This window comes from Chlamydomonas reinhardtii, chromosome 6, assembly GCF_000002595.2.
Source record: "Chlamydomonas reinhardtii strain CC-503 cw92 mt+ chromosome 6, whole genome shotgun sequence".
NCBI lineage: Eukaryota > Viridiplantae > Chlorophyta > Chlorophyceae > Chlamydomonadales > Chlamydomonadaceae > Chlamydomonas > Chlamydomonas reinhardtii.
The window spans coordinates 8,474,299-8,491,768 of NC_057009.1; the positions used below are offsets into that span (position 1 = coordinate 8,474,299).

Sequence of the window (17,470 nt, forward strand, 5' to 3'; positions counted from 1 at the left end):
CTCGTTGCATGGGCCTTCGCCTAATAGTCTAGTTTGTAAAATTTTGAAAGCACAAAATACTTGACTTGAGTGGCGGAAGTGGACTTTGCTGGAGAGTCGCCCTAAGGACACTGTAAGCTTGCGAGCAGGATGTCAGCAGAGCCGTCACCAAAGCGGCTAAAGGTGGACGATGAAGAGGGTGTAGATGAGGGGGCGCCCGCCGAGAATGGAGCTGCGGACTGGGCACCGGAAGCGGCAGAGGACAGTGTCGCTGCCGAGCTGGAGGACTGCCAGCGTGCTCTTGACAAGGTGCGCGTTTGTATGGGGACATTATCGAGGCATGCGGTGCGAGTTTTCTTGGCGTGTCGCCCCATGCTGACCCCGGCCCGGTGCAGGTCAACGACGAGGCCAGCGACCGTGTTTTGGCAGTGGAGCAGGAGTACAACAAGAAGCGCAGACCTATCTACGCGCAACGTGCGGAGATCATTCAGAAGGTGCCGCTGTTCTGGCAGCGAACCCTTCTCTCGCACCCCACCCTCGCGGACCAACTGACAGACGACGACTCCCAGGTTCTGGAGTTCTTGGTTGAGGTGAGGTCAAAATGCTGAGAGACCTACGAGTGCAAAGGCGTACGGGGGAGGTGTGGGGTAGGGCGGCGGCCTGCCTGCGCGCCACGAGGACAGGCAGGCATGAGGGGCTGCGTGCCGGTTCGGTTGTTGCCAAGGGGTTGCCTGGGCCCGAGGCACTTCTGTTTGGAACGCACTAAGAGGTCGGCTACTTATATATGTGCACGGCATGCAAGGAGCCTGGAGGGTGGGTTAGCAGCCTGCATGGCTGCAAGGTGCAAGGTGCAGAGCTGGGGCGGGGCCCACGGTGGGCGGTGGGCCTGGTTCTGTTTCGGCTCCGCGTGAGGTTGGCAGGAAGGGTAAATACCAGACCAAACAAAGCAAACTAGCGGAGCACAGGCAGAGGCGACAGATGCAAGCGATAATACTGGAAGGGACCGGGCGTCGTGGAGAAGCAGGGCAAGCGGCGCAGGCGATTCATGTCGCCGTCCGGGCTCGGTGGCGCGCACAACAGCACAGAACAGTCACGGGGGGGGGGGGGCGGCTGCAGGCGCGCGCTGGAGCACCTGCGTGGGGACCACTGGTGGGATGACGCAAGTGGAGCTGCTTCCCCTGGGTTTGGGGTCTCGGTTCGTTAGGGCCCGGAGACGACTGCCCGTGCTTCCTACCCTTACCGCACATCGAAATGGTGCTTGCAAGCAACTTCCCCTCCCCCCTCCGCCTTTACTTCTTAAATAATCATCAATGTAACCCCCTCCCCGTTGCCCACCCACCCACTTCATGCCCTCCCCGCCCTCAGCTGGACGTGGTGGACTTCGACGACATCAAGAGCGGCTTCAAGGTGGTGCTCACCTTCGCGCCCAACAACACGCACTTCTCGGACCGCACGCTGGTCAAGGCCTTCCACTACGGAGACGACGGCAAGGTCACCATCGAGCCGGCAGTCATCCACTGGAACGAGGGCTACGTGAGTGCGCATGCAGGGAGGGCAGGGGGGCGGGCTGCGGGCTGTCGGGGGAGGGGGCGTCGAGAGTAGAGTGTGGGAAGAGCGATTGCTGGGCTGTGGGGAGCTGTCACCGGCTGCGCGGTAGCACGCACGCGGGAGACAGGGGAGGCAGGTATGCCATGGCGCTGCATCTGACGCACGCCGTGTGCTCGCTCTGTGCGTGCGCAGGCGCCCTTCCCGGAGAGCGGCGGCCCCAGCTACTTCGTGAGTGGGCGGTCAGGGGTATGGAAGGCAGGGGTGGGGAATGTGGCGTGTCGCCATACGGAGGGCCGGTTGTCGTATCGACTTGGAGATGTGTCGTTCGCGTGTGGCGCCCGCCTACCGTTGTGGACTGAGGGCTGTGCACCCGTGATGAGGGCCCAATCTTGCTACTGCTGCTCCGCGCAGTTCTTCGAGTGGATGACCATTGCGGAGGCGGTGGGCGAGGGCACGCCCGACGAGGTGCGGCCGGGGGGGGCCGGCATGCGTGTGTGTGTGTGGTGGGGTAGAGTGGTGGGGTGGTGGGGACGGACGGATCAGCGGTGGTGGTCGGCCAGGCATGCATTCTCGCTCGCACGCGCCGCGGACGTGTTGGCGACGCAGCAGCAGCAGCAGCAGTAGCAGTAACAGTGGAGGGCTTGCCTGCTACGGGTACAACAGTTCTGGTTCGCTCCCTGGGCGTGAACAGCGCAACGTTGAAGCCAGCAACAAATGAGCAGCTCAGTCCTTAGCACTGTGCACCCAAGCACCCAAGTGATGGCTCATACCTTAGCACGGTGCACCCAAGCACCCGAGTGATGGCTCATACCTAGCTGCTGCCCACGCGCCTGCTGCTGCCCCCTTGACGCCCCCAGGTGGCTGAGGTGCTCAAGGACGAGATCTGGCCCAACCCAGTAAAGTACTTCCTCAACGGGGAGGTCGAGCCCGCCGCCTACGAGCAGGGTGAGCAGGGCGGGGGCGCACTCGTGTGGGATCGCTGCCTGCTGTGGGGGGCAGTGCACGACGCACGGCTGCCTCACGCCGCTGAATGCGGTGGGGTGGCCGCGTGTCGGTGTCCTCCTGGGCAGTCTTCATCCAGCTACAATGCGGGCCACGAGCCATCACCGGGCCTCTGCCCCCTTCTTGCCCTCCCCTAACCTCATGCACTCCTCCCAACCGCCCGCCCCCAACCCACAGCCGACCTGGACGAGGGCCTTCTGGAGGGCGAGGAGTTTGACGAGATGGCTGTGGGGCTGGAGGAGGCGGGCGAGGGCGAGGAGGCGGGCGGGCTGGAGGCCGGCGAGGGCGAGGAGGGAGACGCGCTGTACGACGAGGCGGCGGGCGAGGGCGAGCTGGCCGGCGAGGGAGAGGAGGGCTTCGCCGACGACGGCGGCGGCGAGGGAGAGGAGGGCGACGCATGAGGCGGCGCGGCGGGCAGGGCTGTGGCCGGCCCATACAGCTGAGGTTGCGGACGGGGCTGAGGTTGCGGGCAGCCGGGGGGCTTCTGGTAATGGGGAAAGGGTGTTGGGGTTGGGGTGAGTTATACAAACCCAAAAAGAGGGCAGCGGGGATTGAGGCCGCGGCGGCTCTGTCTGATGTTGTGGGCGTTTGGTGGATGTGTGGGCACACGGACTCAGGGCATGGTGTTGCTGAAGCTGTGACGCGGCCTCCGTTGAAGGGACGGCGGGGGTCTCGGCGCCCTGTGGTGAGCAGGTCGGAGCCAGGGTGGGTCCACACGACAGGCCGGGCTCTTGGCTACAGGCAGAGCAGTGGTTGGAGTGCCGCCGCCACTGCTCTGAGCTGGTCGTGATGGGCATCATCCATTCATCCCGTGTTGGTGACGGGACCGGTGATGGCCGTCACGGTTGGCGGCTGGTGCACATGTAGGCATGAGGGGAGTGTGTTGCAGACGGCGGCTGGGCGTGTGTGTGTGGGGAGGCGGTGTGTGTGTTACACGCGCGGCAACACGGAATACGGCATGTGAACACGGGACCGGCGCACCGAGCACGGCACGACACGGGGCGCGGAGGAGCCTGGCGGCCTGGGAACAGCCGGTGGTAGGGAGCTCATGGCACGTGGACGCTTATGTAAAAAGAAACTACGGTACGGAACACGCGAGGGCGCTGTCCTACAGGGCAGGGCAGCTCCGCCACTCAAGCTACGGGTGGGGCGGTTGCGGGGTCGACCAAGACACGGCATGCAGGTGTGCGCCCAACTGCGTCCACTGCATGACGCCCACACGGTGACAGTGTGACACGGGCGCGCCATTCGGTACCCTGACGCCATGCACTTTACACCAGGACCTCCGGGCTCCGTGGGTGACGCCATGCCCCGTCCCTCCCAGTCTCCCACCGCTGCCTTCACTGCTGCTCGGCGGTGGGGCACCTTGCAACACCAAAGGTCCAAAGCGCTGCCCTTCGTGCCTACATTTTGACAGTTAATGGCTGTCAAAGCCAGCCTACTTGTCCGGCCTATACACACACGTAGGCGGTAGGCAGTTGCGGCCCACCCTCCTTCCAGCCCGCAACATCCGCACACACCGGACTTGCTTGAAGCATTGTATTGCACGGCGCATGCGCTCCGCTCACATGGGTAGCGCTCTGGAACAAGCCTTATCAAGTCCGCTCTCCTCTGCATGAATGCTATACACGAATGACATACCATCAGTATACGGTAGTATTTACTCAGGTCCTGCGCTACTCGTGTCCACGCCACACACGGAAGTCATACTCGGAAGCCCTGCGGCGGGGCGGCTTGCGCTTGTTGCCACCGCCCGCTGGCGGCGGCGCCCCCGGCGCCGCCGGGCTCTTGGCGCCCGTGATGCCGTAGCGCGGGCAGACGTCCTTCACGGACTTGGGCTCCTTGCAGCGTGCCACCTTGCCGCCCGCGGGCGGCACGCAGTTTACGCCGGGGGCCGCGCAGTAGGCCCGGCAGTCCAGACCTAGGGCCTGCGGCGGCGGCCCGTGTGAAGGACGTAAGGGTGGTGGTACCGCCACGGCGAATCAGCTTCTGAACAGAGCGGGCATCAATGAACCATATGGACAGTGGACAGTGGACAGAATCTGACACAGCCGCTGTGCACTGTACGGCGCGCCGCAATGTACGGCATCGACACGGAAGGGAAGGACCAAGGACATGGCGTCTGTTGTGTCCGCGCACCTGCAGGTCCACCGTCTTGATCAGGTGGCTGAGTGTGGCGTTGCCGGCGGCGCCCACGAAGGCGTTGGCCAGCGGGCACACGCAGTCGGGCCGCAGCACGCCCTGCGACCCCGCCGCGCCGAAGCGCCGCACCGAGTCGCAGTACTCCACTGCCATGACGGAGGCGGGCCTGCGGGCAGAGCGGCGGCACGGGGGGCGCAGGGGCGGGGTTGAGAGGGAGTGGGTGAGAGGGAGTTTGAAAAGTGTGTGTTTAGAGTGTGGGTGGGGGCCAGGGGAAGCTGGTGCATGAGGAGAGGGGTGTGCTGGGAGATAGGGTTTGGAGAGGGTAGCATCATTGTTGGTCTTTGTTTCTCAGGGGACTGGCGACAGGATGAAAATTTCGGGACCTAGGATGTGGCGGAAGTAAGGCAGCTCAAGGATGCCGCGCATGCATGTGTGCGCATATGTGCGCGTGCGTGCGTGTGTGTGAGCCACCCACCATCCGATGTTGTCGCCGTAGGCATCGCACTCATTGAACTCCCAGCAGCGCTCGTTCAGGAACCTGTGTGTCCACGAGCATAAGGAAAGGAAGCACGTGCGCACGTGTACCGTCTGTGCTCTGTCCTATGGTTAGACCACCTCGCCATGGTAGGGCGTTGCTGCGGAGGCTGCGCTTCCTGTCCAGCCCCCCCCCCTCACCGGCTTGCCACACCCGCTTCTCCCTTCCCACTTCCAGCCCTCGCCTCTCCCGCCTCCCGTCGGCCCAGCGCTTCCCTCCCGCTGCCTCACGCGCAGCACCCACCAATCATACGCGTCCGACACGCGCCGCCCGTCCGCGAAGCTCCTGCCCAACAGGTCCAGCGCGTTCTTCAGCCCGGCGCTCAGCCCCAGGCCATGCGCCGCGTCCAGCAGGGCGGCGTTGAAGGCGAGCTGCGCCTGGGGCGTGACGCCGCGCGCGGGGCGCTGTGCCGGCGTGACGGACTTGAAGGAGGCGGGAGGCACATTGTCGTAGGCGTCCACGTTGTCCTGCGTGCGTGTTGTGATGCGCGGTGGTGTGCGTAAGTGCGTTGTTGTGTGGGAGGACTAGGCGGCGTTTGAGGACAGGATTGGGGAAGGGGGAGGCGTAATGCGCGATGCGTTGTCGAAGGCGTGCAGCAACAGTCCATGCACTGAGGCTGTTTGGACAGGAGCACATCCCCGCCCTTCTCCCCCCCCACACACAAACACGCCGAAGCCCGCCCGCCCTCCACTCACCAGCTCCACACCGTCGCACCCCCGAGCTGCCGCGTACTGCATGCGAGGGATCATCACCTGCGCCCGCCGCCGGCAGCCACACACGTCATGTGGTGAGGTGTGCGCACTTTGTGAAATCCAAGCATGGCTGCACCCATACCGTGGGGGAGCGCCCAACACTTCACCCGCCCGTCTGCCACCCCCACCCCTGACCTCCGTCCTTGAGTCCCACCTTTTCCAGCAGCAGCTGCTGGGTGCTGTCCAGGTCCACAGACAACCACAGCTCCTCACCAAATGGCGGATCCATGGACTGCAGGTACAGCGGGCCCGGCTTGGCGCCGCCGCCCGCACCCACCGACAGCCCCGCCGCCGCCGCCGCAGCTGCCGCCGCCTTCTCCAGGTCGGGCCACGACACCTGGCGCTGTGACAGGTCGGCGGCGGCGCGCGCGGGCTCGTAGGTGCCTGCGCTGAAGTAGCAGATGAGCTGCGCGGCAGGGCCGGGACAGGAGGGGTCCGAGGTGCGGGGATGGTGTGGCGAGGTGGGGTCGGGAACTTGAAACTGGCTTGGCAGACTGCGCATACCGGTATTGCACGTGTACGCCTGTGCATGACGCGTGCCAGACCGCGTTTGATCTCCTGTCCCGCTCGCATTTCTCCTCCTTGTGCCACGTGCATCCCTACTGTCACGCATCCGCTTCTGCCCTACCCCAGATTACTGGCCCCATTTACCGTACCTTGAAGTCTTGCCGGCTGACCCCGACCTCCGCCGCCTGCTGCAGCAGCTGCTCCACGTTGTCGACGTCGACGTCAACGACCTGGGGCCGACTGCGCAGCAGGGGCCGGAAGTTGTCACCGCTCAGCTGCCACTGCCAGCGCAGGGGCCCCGTGGGACGCCAAATGCCACCCGAAGCGCCGGGGCCAGGGGTGGGGCTGGGGCTGGGGCTGGGCTTCGAACTAGGGCTGGGGCTGGGGCTGGGGCTGGGGCTGGGGCTGGGGCTGGGGCTGGGGCTGGGGCTGGGGCTGGGGCTGGGGCTGGGGCTGGGGCTGGGGCTGGGGCTGGGGCTGGGCTTCGAACTAGGGCTGGGGCTGGGGCTGGGGCTGGGGCTGGGTGAAGGGGGCTTGGGCGGCGATGGTGGCGGTGACTGCTTGTTTCTCACCTGTGTGAGAGGGTGAGGTACAGCTCAGGCGAGCTTGCCACCATGGCATCTGCCCAGTATCATAGTATGTCCCCTACACAGCAATCCCAGACCTGTCTCCACTCACCAGCCAGCTTGCCCCTTACCCTGCACACCAACACACCCCTCCACCACCACCCCTACGCCTTCACTTAAACAATCATGACTGTCCCCCCCCCCCATTTACTCCTGTTTCGGCATACTGCCCTCCCACCAGGCCCAACCTCCTCCGCGCTCTGTGGGCTGCTTCTGGGTCTTCCGCCCCTTACTCTGCACACCTACACACCCAGGCCCTCCGCCATCCCCCCCTTACGGGATTTAAATGAAGTACCCCCCAACCCCAACCCCAACCCCCCACCACACACACACCCCAGCACTCACGGGCGCCACTGTGTCCATGAGCGCCGCGAAGTAGCTGGGCAGGCCGTCCCAGGGGTCGGGCATCACACGGTCGGTCACGAACACTGCGGACACGGGGCAGCGGGCGTGGCGCAAGAGGCGGCGGAAGACGGGGGCATCATGCGGGGGAGAGTTATATGCCCAAGCACCATGTGTCGGTCCCAAGTTTCAAGGAATCGGGGAAGGGGCTGGGGGCGTGGGGTGCATTAGCGCATCGAGCCACATTGCCACCCGATCAGATGTTCTGCGGCCAGCCTGAAGACCCGAGCTTTGTCCTGTTGCACAAGCACCAGCTGTTCCGCCTCCCGTACCCAGCTCGCTCAACTCTCACTCCCTTCCTTCCATACCCCTTACACACCGCAACCCCTTACGCACCGTATGAGAACGACCGGGCGTCCGCCTGCGACACAATCCTGGCCACCGCGGCGGCGGTGGCGGCGGCTCCCGCGGCTGCCGGCGCCAGTCCGTGCAGCAGCGCCGCGCAGGAGCTCTGTGCCGCGCAGTCACAGCGCAGGCCGGCGCCGAGGCCTGGCGCCCAGTCGGCGGCGTAGTCCTCGAAGCGCACGTACACGTCCTGAGGGTGGGGTGGCGGATTCACCGGGCGGATGTCTCGAGGTGCAGGGTCGGCACGCCACTGGGCACCACTCGGCACCTGCTAAAACTACCCCGAGCGCTTGTGCACAAGGCCCGACATGCAGACGCGTAAGCGCCGGCAACTGCCGTCATCAGGAGTGGGAGTCTGTCAGTGTGCACTCCTCTTCCCTCCCCTCCCCTCCCCTCCCCTCCCCTCCCCTCTCCGACTGCTTGCGTGACCCTTGATACCCACCCAGCCCAATGGCCACTTCCCCCCACTTGTGATTCCACCGCTCCGTTCTCCACGAACAGCTCACCCCTGCCTCCCCCGCCCCGCCCCATCCCGCCCCACCGACAGCCGCGCCAGGCTGCACGCGATCTGTGTGCCCGGGTTGAACACCACACGGCCGCCGCGCGCCTGCACCGCCTCCGCCAGCTGGCTGTAGTAGTCCCACGCCTTGGCCTGTGCGTGTGCGTGTGAGGGAATGGGAAAGCTTGCACCAGAGAGGTACAGTCACAATGCGCATGTGACGTACCGCGCTGACCCTCACCCCTGCCCCTGCCGCCTCACCCTCATTCCTGCCTAAGCGCGCAAGCCCGCTCCCCCACAAGTACCCTCCCCTTTTCTCCGCCCCAAGGCCAGGTCCACGGCCGTCAACCGCAGCTCCGGCCACCGCAGGCCTCTGGTTCCTTGTTGGGAACAGCAAAAACAGCTCCCACGCCCGGTGCCCCCGCGCCCCGCCACTCACGTTGCTGAGGGCCGGGTCCACCTCGTCCAGGAACACGCCCGTCAGCAGCTCGGCCAGCCCCGGGCCGTACCAGGCCGCAATGTCCGCCTGTACGGCAGACAGCGGCCGGGCCGTGTGTGTCGCCACGTCAGACAGCGTGTGCACGTAGCCGTACAGCCGGATGCCTGTGTGTGTGGGGGGTTGAGGGCGGGGGTTGGTTTGGGGTGGGGAGGGGCGGGGAGGGGGTTGTAGATACCAGCCCAAACTAAACCAAACCCAATGCAATAGAGGGGGTTGCTAGGGCGAGGAGGGTGTGGTGGCGGTTGGAGGGGCGGCGTGGGGTGGCGAGCGTGAGGGAGCGCGGTGCGCCCCGGGCAGGGGCACACGCAGCCACTGTCTTTCACTGGCCACTCCTGCGCCCCCCCCTGATTGCCCACCTGAGTCGGCCAGGCGTTTGAACTCGGTGATGTAGGTGGCCAGGTTGGTGCGGGGCGGGCCGCTGGCGTCGCCGGTGACGATGGCGTGGATGGCGCAGCGCGGTCCGTACGCCGCCTGTGTGTGTGTGTGTGTGTGTGTGTGTGTGTGTGTGTGTGCGCGTGTGTGTGTGCGTGTGTGTGTGTGCGTGCGTGCGTGCGTGCGTGCGTGCGTGCGTGCGTGTGTGTGTGTGTGTGTGTGTGTGTGTGTGTGTGTGTGTGTGTTAAAGAGCACAAGGAAAACGTTGCGCAAAGACAGTGTATGCGATGCAGCAAGCAGTGTTGTGTGTGTGTTAAAAAAACGAAACGAAAGCCCGCCCAATGACGCGACGCGACGCGATGTGTGTGTGTGTGTGTGTGTGTGTGTGTGTGTGTGTGTGTGTGTGTGTGTGTGTGTGTGTGTGTGTGTGTGTGTGTGTGTGTGTGTGTGTGTGTGTGTGTGTGTGTGTGTGTGTGTGTGCGTGTGCGTGTGTACAGGAGGCTGCAGTGTTAACTTGTGGTCGCTCAGGCTCTGCGGTCCCCAGTCCCCGCCCCGCTGTGCTGCAGTGCAGTGACCCGCCGCCCGCCGGCCCTGGCCGGCCCCACACGCCTCTGCGTGCCCGCACGCACCAGGGCGCTGTACGCGGCTGTGTCCGGGTAGACGTACCAGGGCAGGAACACGCCCATGCCGTTGGGCTCTGTAAGGGCGAAAGGCGTGGGGCGAGGAACCGGTCAGGGGCGGGCAGCGTGGCCGGGGGGGTGGGGTGGGGCATGGGGTGGAGATGTGAGGGGCCGGGGCCGTCACGGAATGAACGCGCCGGTTCCGGGCACCTTCTTGGCGACTAGCTGAGTCACCCGGTTCATAAAGACTTTCATGAGTGCTTGTCAACTACACAGACACGGTTAGACATACTAGCCACACTGTCTTGCAGCTCGTCACCTTTCGGGCATGTCGTCGCTGTTGCTGCCCGTGCTGCATACATAGGGTAACTCGCGTAAACACTCAATATCTAGCATGATGCACACACTGTTACACACCTGGCCAGCTGAACGGGGCGAGTATCGCGAGCAGCAAGATTTGTTGCCTCCAGCCCGCTCTGCACCGGCGTTTCTGCTGCGTGAGTAGTTCTGCTGCAATCATAACTCCTTTGTCAACAGATAGTAACAGGCCCTGCGATGTTGGGGACTTGGGGTCGTCACTGGTCGTCGAGGGGTGTCCCTGACGGTGCGGTTTTACGTGGTGGCGGAATTCGTGTCTACAGGGTCATCGCACCATCTGCTTCTGGTCATGCCCAAAGCTCGCTGCCTTCCCGATATTAGCACAGATTGGTGTCGACCGGACTGAGAATCCGGATCCAGCACCGGACCGTGCCGCCGCGTGGCGCGCACAGACCCGACCGGTTGCCACTGCCCCTTCTCTCGCGGGACACGCACACACACTCTCTCTCACACACACACACACACACACCATCATCGCTCCTACAACATGGCCGGTAGCATTGTCTTTTTGCGTCAGCGCGTGGAACGCGGCCTCGCTTACCTCTACCACTGCCGACCGCCAGCCTGGTCTGGAGCGCGCTTGCCATGGATGGCCCATGGGTGCCTACCTGTCGCCAGCAAGCGGGAGAACGAGCTCGCGCCCAGAACGCGCACGAGGCAAGTGCCCATTGCTAAACTCGCTAGAAAACTTACCAATCGGCATTTCTGTCACGGAGTTGTGCTGCCGGAGTGTTGTGGAGAGCTCGCAGGTCCCCGAAACCGGGAACGTTGCATTCTCTGCTGCTGAGCGCCTGAGCAGATCAGAGCAGCCGTCAAGGTATCACCGTACAAAATGCTGTCCCAGGTTGCTGCTGCTGGCGGCGGCCGTGGCTCCAGCACCCGCACAACTGCAGGCGCGACCTGCGGCTGCGGTCGCCGGCCTGCCTCGCTCTCCTTCGCCGCGGCGCCGAGGCACGCCCGGCTGATGACTGGCCGCGGCCGCTCAACACTCGGCGCCAGCCGGGCACAACCGGCGGCGCGTGGCTTGCTGTCGCTTCGGGCCCAGAAGGATGCCAACGACCGCTGGAGCGGCTTCCGGGCCAGGAATCCCTGGGTGACTCCCCGCATCGAGCAGGTGCGTGCGTGCAGCAGGCTGGGGTATCGGGCACCCGACAGCTGCGTGCATCGTGGGACCTCGTGGGGCATCGTGAGAGATCCTGGGACATCGTGGAAACACACACCACGGGACCTCAGGCCGCCGCGCCCAGCCCCAAACCCCTACCCCGGAAACTTAGCGGTTGGAAACACAGCTCGGAAGCCCAGCGTCGAGAACTCCTGTGTGCTCTGCTGTTTTGTCGGCCTGTCCCCTGTATGTAATGCCGCAGGCTACAGTTCAGAACCCGACTGGACTCAAGGACTTTGCCGACGGGTTCAACCGCCTGACCCTGCTTCCCACCGTCAGTGAAGAGGTGGGGCCGGATCTATTTTACCGCCGGCGATGAGGCACACAGGACCAGTGTTTGCAGGCAGTAGTTGGGCGCCGAATGTCGCAGGCCTGCATGAGGGACTTAAGACGCTCTCCGGCTCCACACATGCGGCCCTACATACATATACCCTTGCGACAGGAGCAACGGGCCGCGCAGGCCGTGGCAGACAAGGTGATCAGGCTGGTCCAAAGAATGGAATCCATCAAGGTAAGCCAGGGCAGGTCGCATGCACGATGCTGTCTGGGCGTTGCGGCGTACGACTACAGCAGACCTGCTGCCATTGTGTGTGCAGGTGCCACGCACCCTGCCGGCAGGCAGCTGGGGCCGCCGCACGCTTGTGACGGAAGCGTTTGATATCGGTGAGCCGTAAGCGGTGTGTGTGTGTGGGGGGGCGGAAACATCACCTTTGCATCCGCCTACGCGACTGGAGCCCAGGGCCACGCCCACACACACGGCCGCAACTTTTCCCACCCACGCCCAGACCTGGTGCTGTACGTGAGCGAGTACGGCGGCAAGCCCGTGTCGGACCTGGAGCTCTGGCGCGAGGCGTACACCGGGCCGGGCTCTGTGGCCCGCATGCGCCGCGATGTGCGTGCTGAAAGAGATGGGCACACCGCCACGGGTTACGGGAAGATGGAGCAGTTGCTGTGTTATTCTGCAGTGGTTGCTGCGACTGCGGGGGGGGGGGGCTGGGCGATGGAGGGCAGCTGCGAGCGCGTAATAATGATGTACGAGAAACATGGACGAGCGGCAATGCCGCGGGTGTCGCGTACTGGCAGGCCCAAGCAGCTATCTACTGCTGTCACGTGGCCGCCGCCCCTGCGCACACGCACAGGTGAAGGACGCGCTACAGAGGGCCGATCCCAGCTGGTCGGTAGAGATTGCCAACGACGCCCACTACGGAAACGTGCTGCGGGTGAGCTGACGCCGCCCTCCAGATGTGCCGGTAGGGGTACCGGCTAGACCCGGCTTCCGCGTTTGCAAATGTCATGCTGCTGTAGCACGTTACATAACGCTGCCTTGCGTGTTGCACGCGTCATAACAGGTCCTTGTGGGCGGCATGAAGATGGATCTGATGCTGCTGCCCGAGCTCGTGTCCGGTGGGTGTTCTCACCTCCATGAGACAGCAAGTAGATCACAGCTCGTGCGTGTCAGGTTAGGGCGCCAAGCCGTGGTGCTACCTGCATGTGTTGGCTGCCATCCATCATGCGCACGTGCGCACGTGCGCTGCCCCTCTTGCTACTGCAGGCACACAAGACGACCCGGTGTGGGCGCAGCACGTGCGGCTCGCCCGGCCCCTGTTCGCCGACCCCGGGGCCGCCGAGTACGACCAGGTCCGGGAGCGCGCCGACGGCGGCGCCCTGGTTGAGTACGTCAAGAGCGTCAACGACGACGTCAAAAGCGTCATGCGCTGGGTCAAGGTGGATGCGTGTGCATGTGCACATGCATGCGTACCGGTACCTGCTAGCTTCTGGGTGGGGATCAGCCAAGGAGCAGGGCTGCGCCGCTGCACTGTTCTGCGCTGGTGGTACGCGCAGTGTGGAGGCAGGTCTGCCTCATGTGCTATGCACCCTGTTGATTGGTTCTCCGGTGCAGGGCCTGTACAAGGGCGGTGTGCTGGTCAACGGCCTCAGCCCCGGCGGCGACGAGCACATCCGGTCCTTCTCACTCGAGGTGCTGGTGCTGGCAGCCCACCAGCGGCTCAGGCAGGGCGAGGGCGGCCAGCACGCGTCGAGGTGGGCCGGCCCGTGCCGTTGGGCTGTGGCACTTTCTGCATTTGGCCCGCCTGTCACATGAACACAGCAGGCGAGCACACACTTGCTTGCATGCGCCGTCGAACCTCTGTGGCTGGATCTATCGGTCAGGGCCTCTGAAGGTACACTAGTTTAATTGTACGCATGTTGGTTGTTGGCACACGACAGCAGCGGCACGGCAACTTGGCGGCGGTATTCCTGACTCGTCATTGCAAACGCGCGCGCAGCGGCAGTGACTACAAGCTGGCGCTGTTCCGTAAGTTCCTGGAGGTGATGGTGGCGGCGGTGCGGACACCGGAGGTGAGCGTGTGGGTGTGTGGTGCCTGTGCCTGTGCCTGTGCCTGTGCCTGTGCCTGTGCCTGTGCCTGTGCCTGTGCCTGTGCCTGTGCCTGTGCGCGTGCGCGCGCGCGTGTGTGTGTGTGTGTGTGTGTGTGTGTGTGTGTGTGTGTGTGTGTGTGTGTGTGTGTGTGTGTGTGTGTTGAAAAGAAAACAACAAAACGAAGCCCGCCCAGACGACGCCGGAGTTACTTACCGATACCTACCAATTTACCGAGCGTCGCGTGGCTGCCGTCACCCAGGTAGTCATACTTACCCGCGATAAGCCTGTAACCCCACGGGCAACCATTCGGCCTGACCCCGCGATGCACCTGTATGCGTCCATGCTCCGCACCCTATGTGTGTGTGTGTGTGTGTGTGTGTGGGTGGGTGGGTGTGGGTGTGGGTGTGGGTGTGGGTGTGGGTGTGGGTGTAAGCTCCAGCCCAGGGGGGGTGCGTGGGAGTGGGTGCGTCCGGGGATGTAGTTTGACCACGTGCACGTGATAGCTGCATGGTGGAAGGCTAGGCACCACCCCAATCGCTTCTCCCCAACGCTCATAACGCGATCCTTTATAGGTGTACACCGCACCGCGCCGCACGGAATCACACCTAATGCACCACACCGCACGAACTGCACCGCACGCATCGCATAGCACCGCACCACGCCGCCGCACCCGCCGCACAGCACCTCTGCCCTACGACTGGAGCTTTAGTTCCTCGGACGCCCCTGTGTGTGTTTGCGGCAGGTGGTGACGGTGAACGCGGGCAAGTGGGGCTACTCCCACAATGACGGCGTGCGCTTCGCCCACTGCTGGCGGCATGGCACCGTCCGCATCATACACCCCATTGACCCCACATGCAACCTGGAGCGGGTGAGGGCATGGGATGGCGAGTGAGTTGAGTGGGTGGCTGGTGCGCAAGCACCCCCTCGCAGGCCCCGGGGCCCAGCAGGTTGCCCAGTGGCCTTTGCCGCACCGCACGCATGGATAACAAGATGCGGTCGTCTGCACACACCGTGTCCTATTCTGCCCTCACGCATGTAACTGCCAAGTGGCATACGGTACTGCAGTTGGTGCTGGATGTATGGCCTTCTCCTGTACCCGCTCCAGAGTGTCATGGGCTGTGCCCTGGCGTCTTCTACCTCTTCCTGGCAACGGTGGAATCTGACGTCCCCCTCCCTCCCCCCTTCACTTCTTAAACAATCAATCATGAATGTAACCCCCCCGTTGTCAAGCATCGACCACGCTCTCCTCCTCGCTCTATTGCATTGGGTTTGGTTTAGTATGGGCTGGTATCTACAACCCCCCCCTATGCGGTTGTCGACCCCTCACAGCCGCGCCAGCACCGGGACGTGTCGGACTGGACCCCGTACGTGGCGCTGGCGGAACGGCTGCTGGCGCTGCTACAGCGCGGCGGCACCTTCCGGGACTTCGTGATGGTGCCGGAGGTGTCGCGCGCGCTGCAGCGCATGGGCGGGATGTAGGTGCGTGTGCATGCACGTGTGCGGTAGCCGCAGCGTTGTCTTCACTGCTGCGCGTGCAGCATGGGGCTGCATGCATGCATTTGCTGGGGTGCATGTGAGGTTGAGGTGTTGACGCCCTGCTCGCTGTCGCTCGGCAGCGGGCTGTGTGTGTGTGTGTGTGTGTGTATGTGTGTGTGTGTGTGTGCGTGCGTGTGTGTGTGTGTGTGTTACAATGGAAACGAAAACCCTGTGTGTGTGTGTGTGTTAAAGAGCACAAGGAAAACGTTGCGCAAAGACAGTGTATGCGATGCAGCAAAGCGACGGTTTACGGATGTTACCTGAAGTTACCTCGCATACCTGCTGCGTTGAGCCGCCGGTCTTACCAACCGGAAATCGCGCAACCCCCGCTACTCTAACCTCGAGGGGGGATTAGTGTCCACACGCTCTCAAGGGTGCAAACCCATGCATGTGCTCACGGTACCGTGAGGCCCAGGCACTCCTACGATTCCTAGCTCCGCGCCGCTACTCCTGGCCGCTAAGTCCAAGCTCCCGCCCAATCCTCGATGTGTGTGTGTGTGTATGTGTGTGTGTGTGTGTGTGTGTGTGTGTGTGTCTCGGGGGCAGCCGTCACCCGGCAGCGCCTCATGCATGGATTGCTTGCGTGGCGTGGTGTGTGGGACAGGTGATAATGCACAGATTAAGTCCACTCGGAGTCCGGACACTCCAAGGTATGCGTGCGGCGGGCTTACGTATCCGCCACGTTTGATGGTCAGGAGGATGGCCTGCGAACCGGCGGTGAGGGACCGCCTGGGCAGTTGTAGATAGTACACGAGTACTCAGTCTCATGTGCAGCAAAACAACTACGGCCTTAGTGTTGTTTTGCAATGGCGGGCTGAGGGGGCAAGGCACGGAGGCTTGCATGCTTCGTATGCCGCCAAGACTGGCGCACAGCATTTTGCCAGCCGCATGCATTGGGTACACGAGGGACCTGCTGACGCAGCGCACACGGGCCAGCGAACTAACCGCAATACGAGGCAAGACGAGGCAGGACGACGTGGGGGACGAGGCAGGACGAGGCAGGACCGGGGGGACGTGGCACCATACCTAAACTCAAGACAAGTCATGGGCTGCTGGGGCGGGGGGGCACTGGGGGGAGGGGGTGTGACGCCGATCACCCCCAGGCGGATTGGATTGGCGATTTGGCGGAGACCGCGGAGTAGGATTGAACCCCTGCTTGCTTTGTAAGAACAATGGGGTACCAGGGGTGTGTATTGGGATCCAGCGTGTGCCCGGCCGCGAGCCGCAAGCATTGGAACGCTGCGTTGCCTCTTTCGCTAGTAGTGTGGACTGGTGGCAGGATAGTATGTACTGCTGGTGTCATGGCCGTATGGACAGGGCCCACCAGTGGCGGTTGGTGCTGGGAGCCACTGCTAGTGCGTGTATGGGGCGCGCACTCGCGCAGTGCGGTAGATGGGATGTTGCCCCGGGGGGCCAGGGCGGCAGTAGGATGTCGCCCGGACAGACTGAGCAATGCTGCGGCGGTGCATACACTGTGTGGCTTGAGGATCAGGCAGGGCCGGTCATCTGAGCGGAGCTGTGTCGCCCGCGTGCATGTGTGCAGCCGCTATACGCACACGCCACAATGACATGGCTGACATGGCCGGCGGCTGAGGGTAGCAGTCAGGGGAACCCCTGGTAGCGAATAGAGGTTACATGTGGGACGACAGCCGCGGAATATCCAAGGCTTCAAAAGCGCACGTACGCTTACTCGAGGAGAGAATCCCCTGGTAGCAGTTGGCGAGGTCAACGCAACGGCCCGAGGCAAGGCGTCCCGACAGGGCGTCCCGTCAGTCACGGAAACTGGGTCCTGGATTAGTCTCTAGGAAGGCAACGTAACATTTCATTGCTTCTACTCGCTCCCCTTCGCCAGCGTGAGCGCTGCGTTGGTTCATGGTTGGTGCGCGTCATCGTGGCTCGCGTTGCCATGATGGCAGGAGCCCGCCGGGCAGCTTTAGCAAACAGAATTCCAGGTCCTCGCTCACCTAGTAGCAGGAGAAGCTATACAAACTGCGCTTACGTCACCATTCGAACATTTGAGCCTTTGAGTTCGCATCTAGCAAACGTTCGCGGATGCCCCATCGCGCGGGAATGCTGTCCTTGTAATCATGTGACTGTGAAACCTACCCACCCCCCCCATCCACCCTCCTGCCACTCCCCTGCTCGGGGACGGTACGGCACGATGGGAAACTTCCCTCGGCTAATGGCAG

The 17,470-nt window shown here is 63.6% G+C and overlaps 3 protein-coding genes across 4 annotated transcripts; 2 read left to right on the plus strand and 1 right to left on the minus strand.

The window, feature by feature from the left end:
• Positions 1-17: 17 nt before the first annotated feature.
• Positions 18-3,612, plus strand: CHLRE_06g307600v5 (uncharacterized protein). The gene is made up of 7 exons (XM_043063736.1): positions 18-288; positions 375-569; positions 1,345-1,512; positions 1,720-1,755; positions 1,939-1,992; positions 2,385-2,472; positions 2,707-3,612. Exons 1-7 carry the CDS (start codon positions 130-132, stop codon positions 2,928-2,930), a joined length of 924 nt encoding a protein of 307 aa, XP_042924442.1. The 5' UTR covers positions 18-129; the 3' UTR covers positions 2,931-3,612.
• A 19-nt stretch (positions 3,613-3,631) lies between these two features.
• Positions 3,632-10,397, minus strand: CHLRE_06g307650v5 (uncharacterized protein). 2 transcript variants are annotated; one of them, XM_043063737.1, is made up of 15 exons: positions 10,246-10,397; positions 10,148-10,180; positions 9,838-9,905; positions 9,193-9,307; positions 8,777-8,940; positions 8,380-8,490; positions 7,830-8,028; positions 7,437-7,519; positions 6,615-7,037; positions 6,113-6,364; positions 5,902-5,958; positions 5,450-5,673; positions 5,147-5,209; positions 4,669-4,837; positions 3,632-4,457 (listed from the first exon to the last, which is right to left on the minus strand). In XM_043063737.1, the coding sequence occupies exons 1-15, from the start codon at positions 10,346-10,348 to the stop codon at positions 4,206-4,208; spliced, it is 2,316 nt and encodes a 771-aa protein (XP_042924444.1). In that variant the 5' UTR covers positions 10,349-10,397; the 3' UTR covers positions 3,632-4,205. The 2 variants fall into 2 exon arrangements, with proteins under 2 accessions (XP_042924444.1, XP_042924443.1); XM_043063738.1 differs by having other exon boundaries at positions 10,246-10,347.
• Positions 10,398-10,497: 100 nt separating this feature from the next.
• CHLRE_06g307700v5 (uncharacterized protein) lies at positions 10,498-17,378 on the plus strand. The gene is made up of 13 exons (XM_001691316.2): positions 10,498-10,863; positions 11,051-11,320; positions 11,571-11,654; positions 11,811-11,879; positions 11,965-12,031; positions 12,154-12,260; positions 12,508-12,588; positions 12,718-12,772; positions 12,921-13,093; positions 13,269-13,408; positions 13,654-13,726; positions 14,488-14,613; positions 15,075-17,378. Exons 1-13 carry the CDS (start codon positions 10,792-10,794, stop codon positions 15,222-15,224), a joined length of 1,467 nt encoding a protein of 488 aa, XP_001691368.2. The 5' UTR covers positions 10,498-10,791; the 3' UTR covers positions 15,225-17,378.
• The last annotated feature ends 92 nt before the right edge of the window (positions 17,379-17,470 follow it).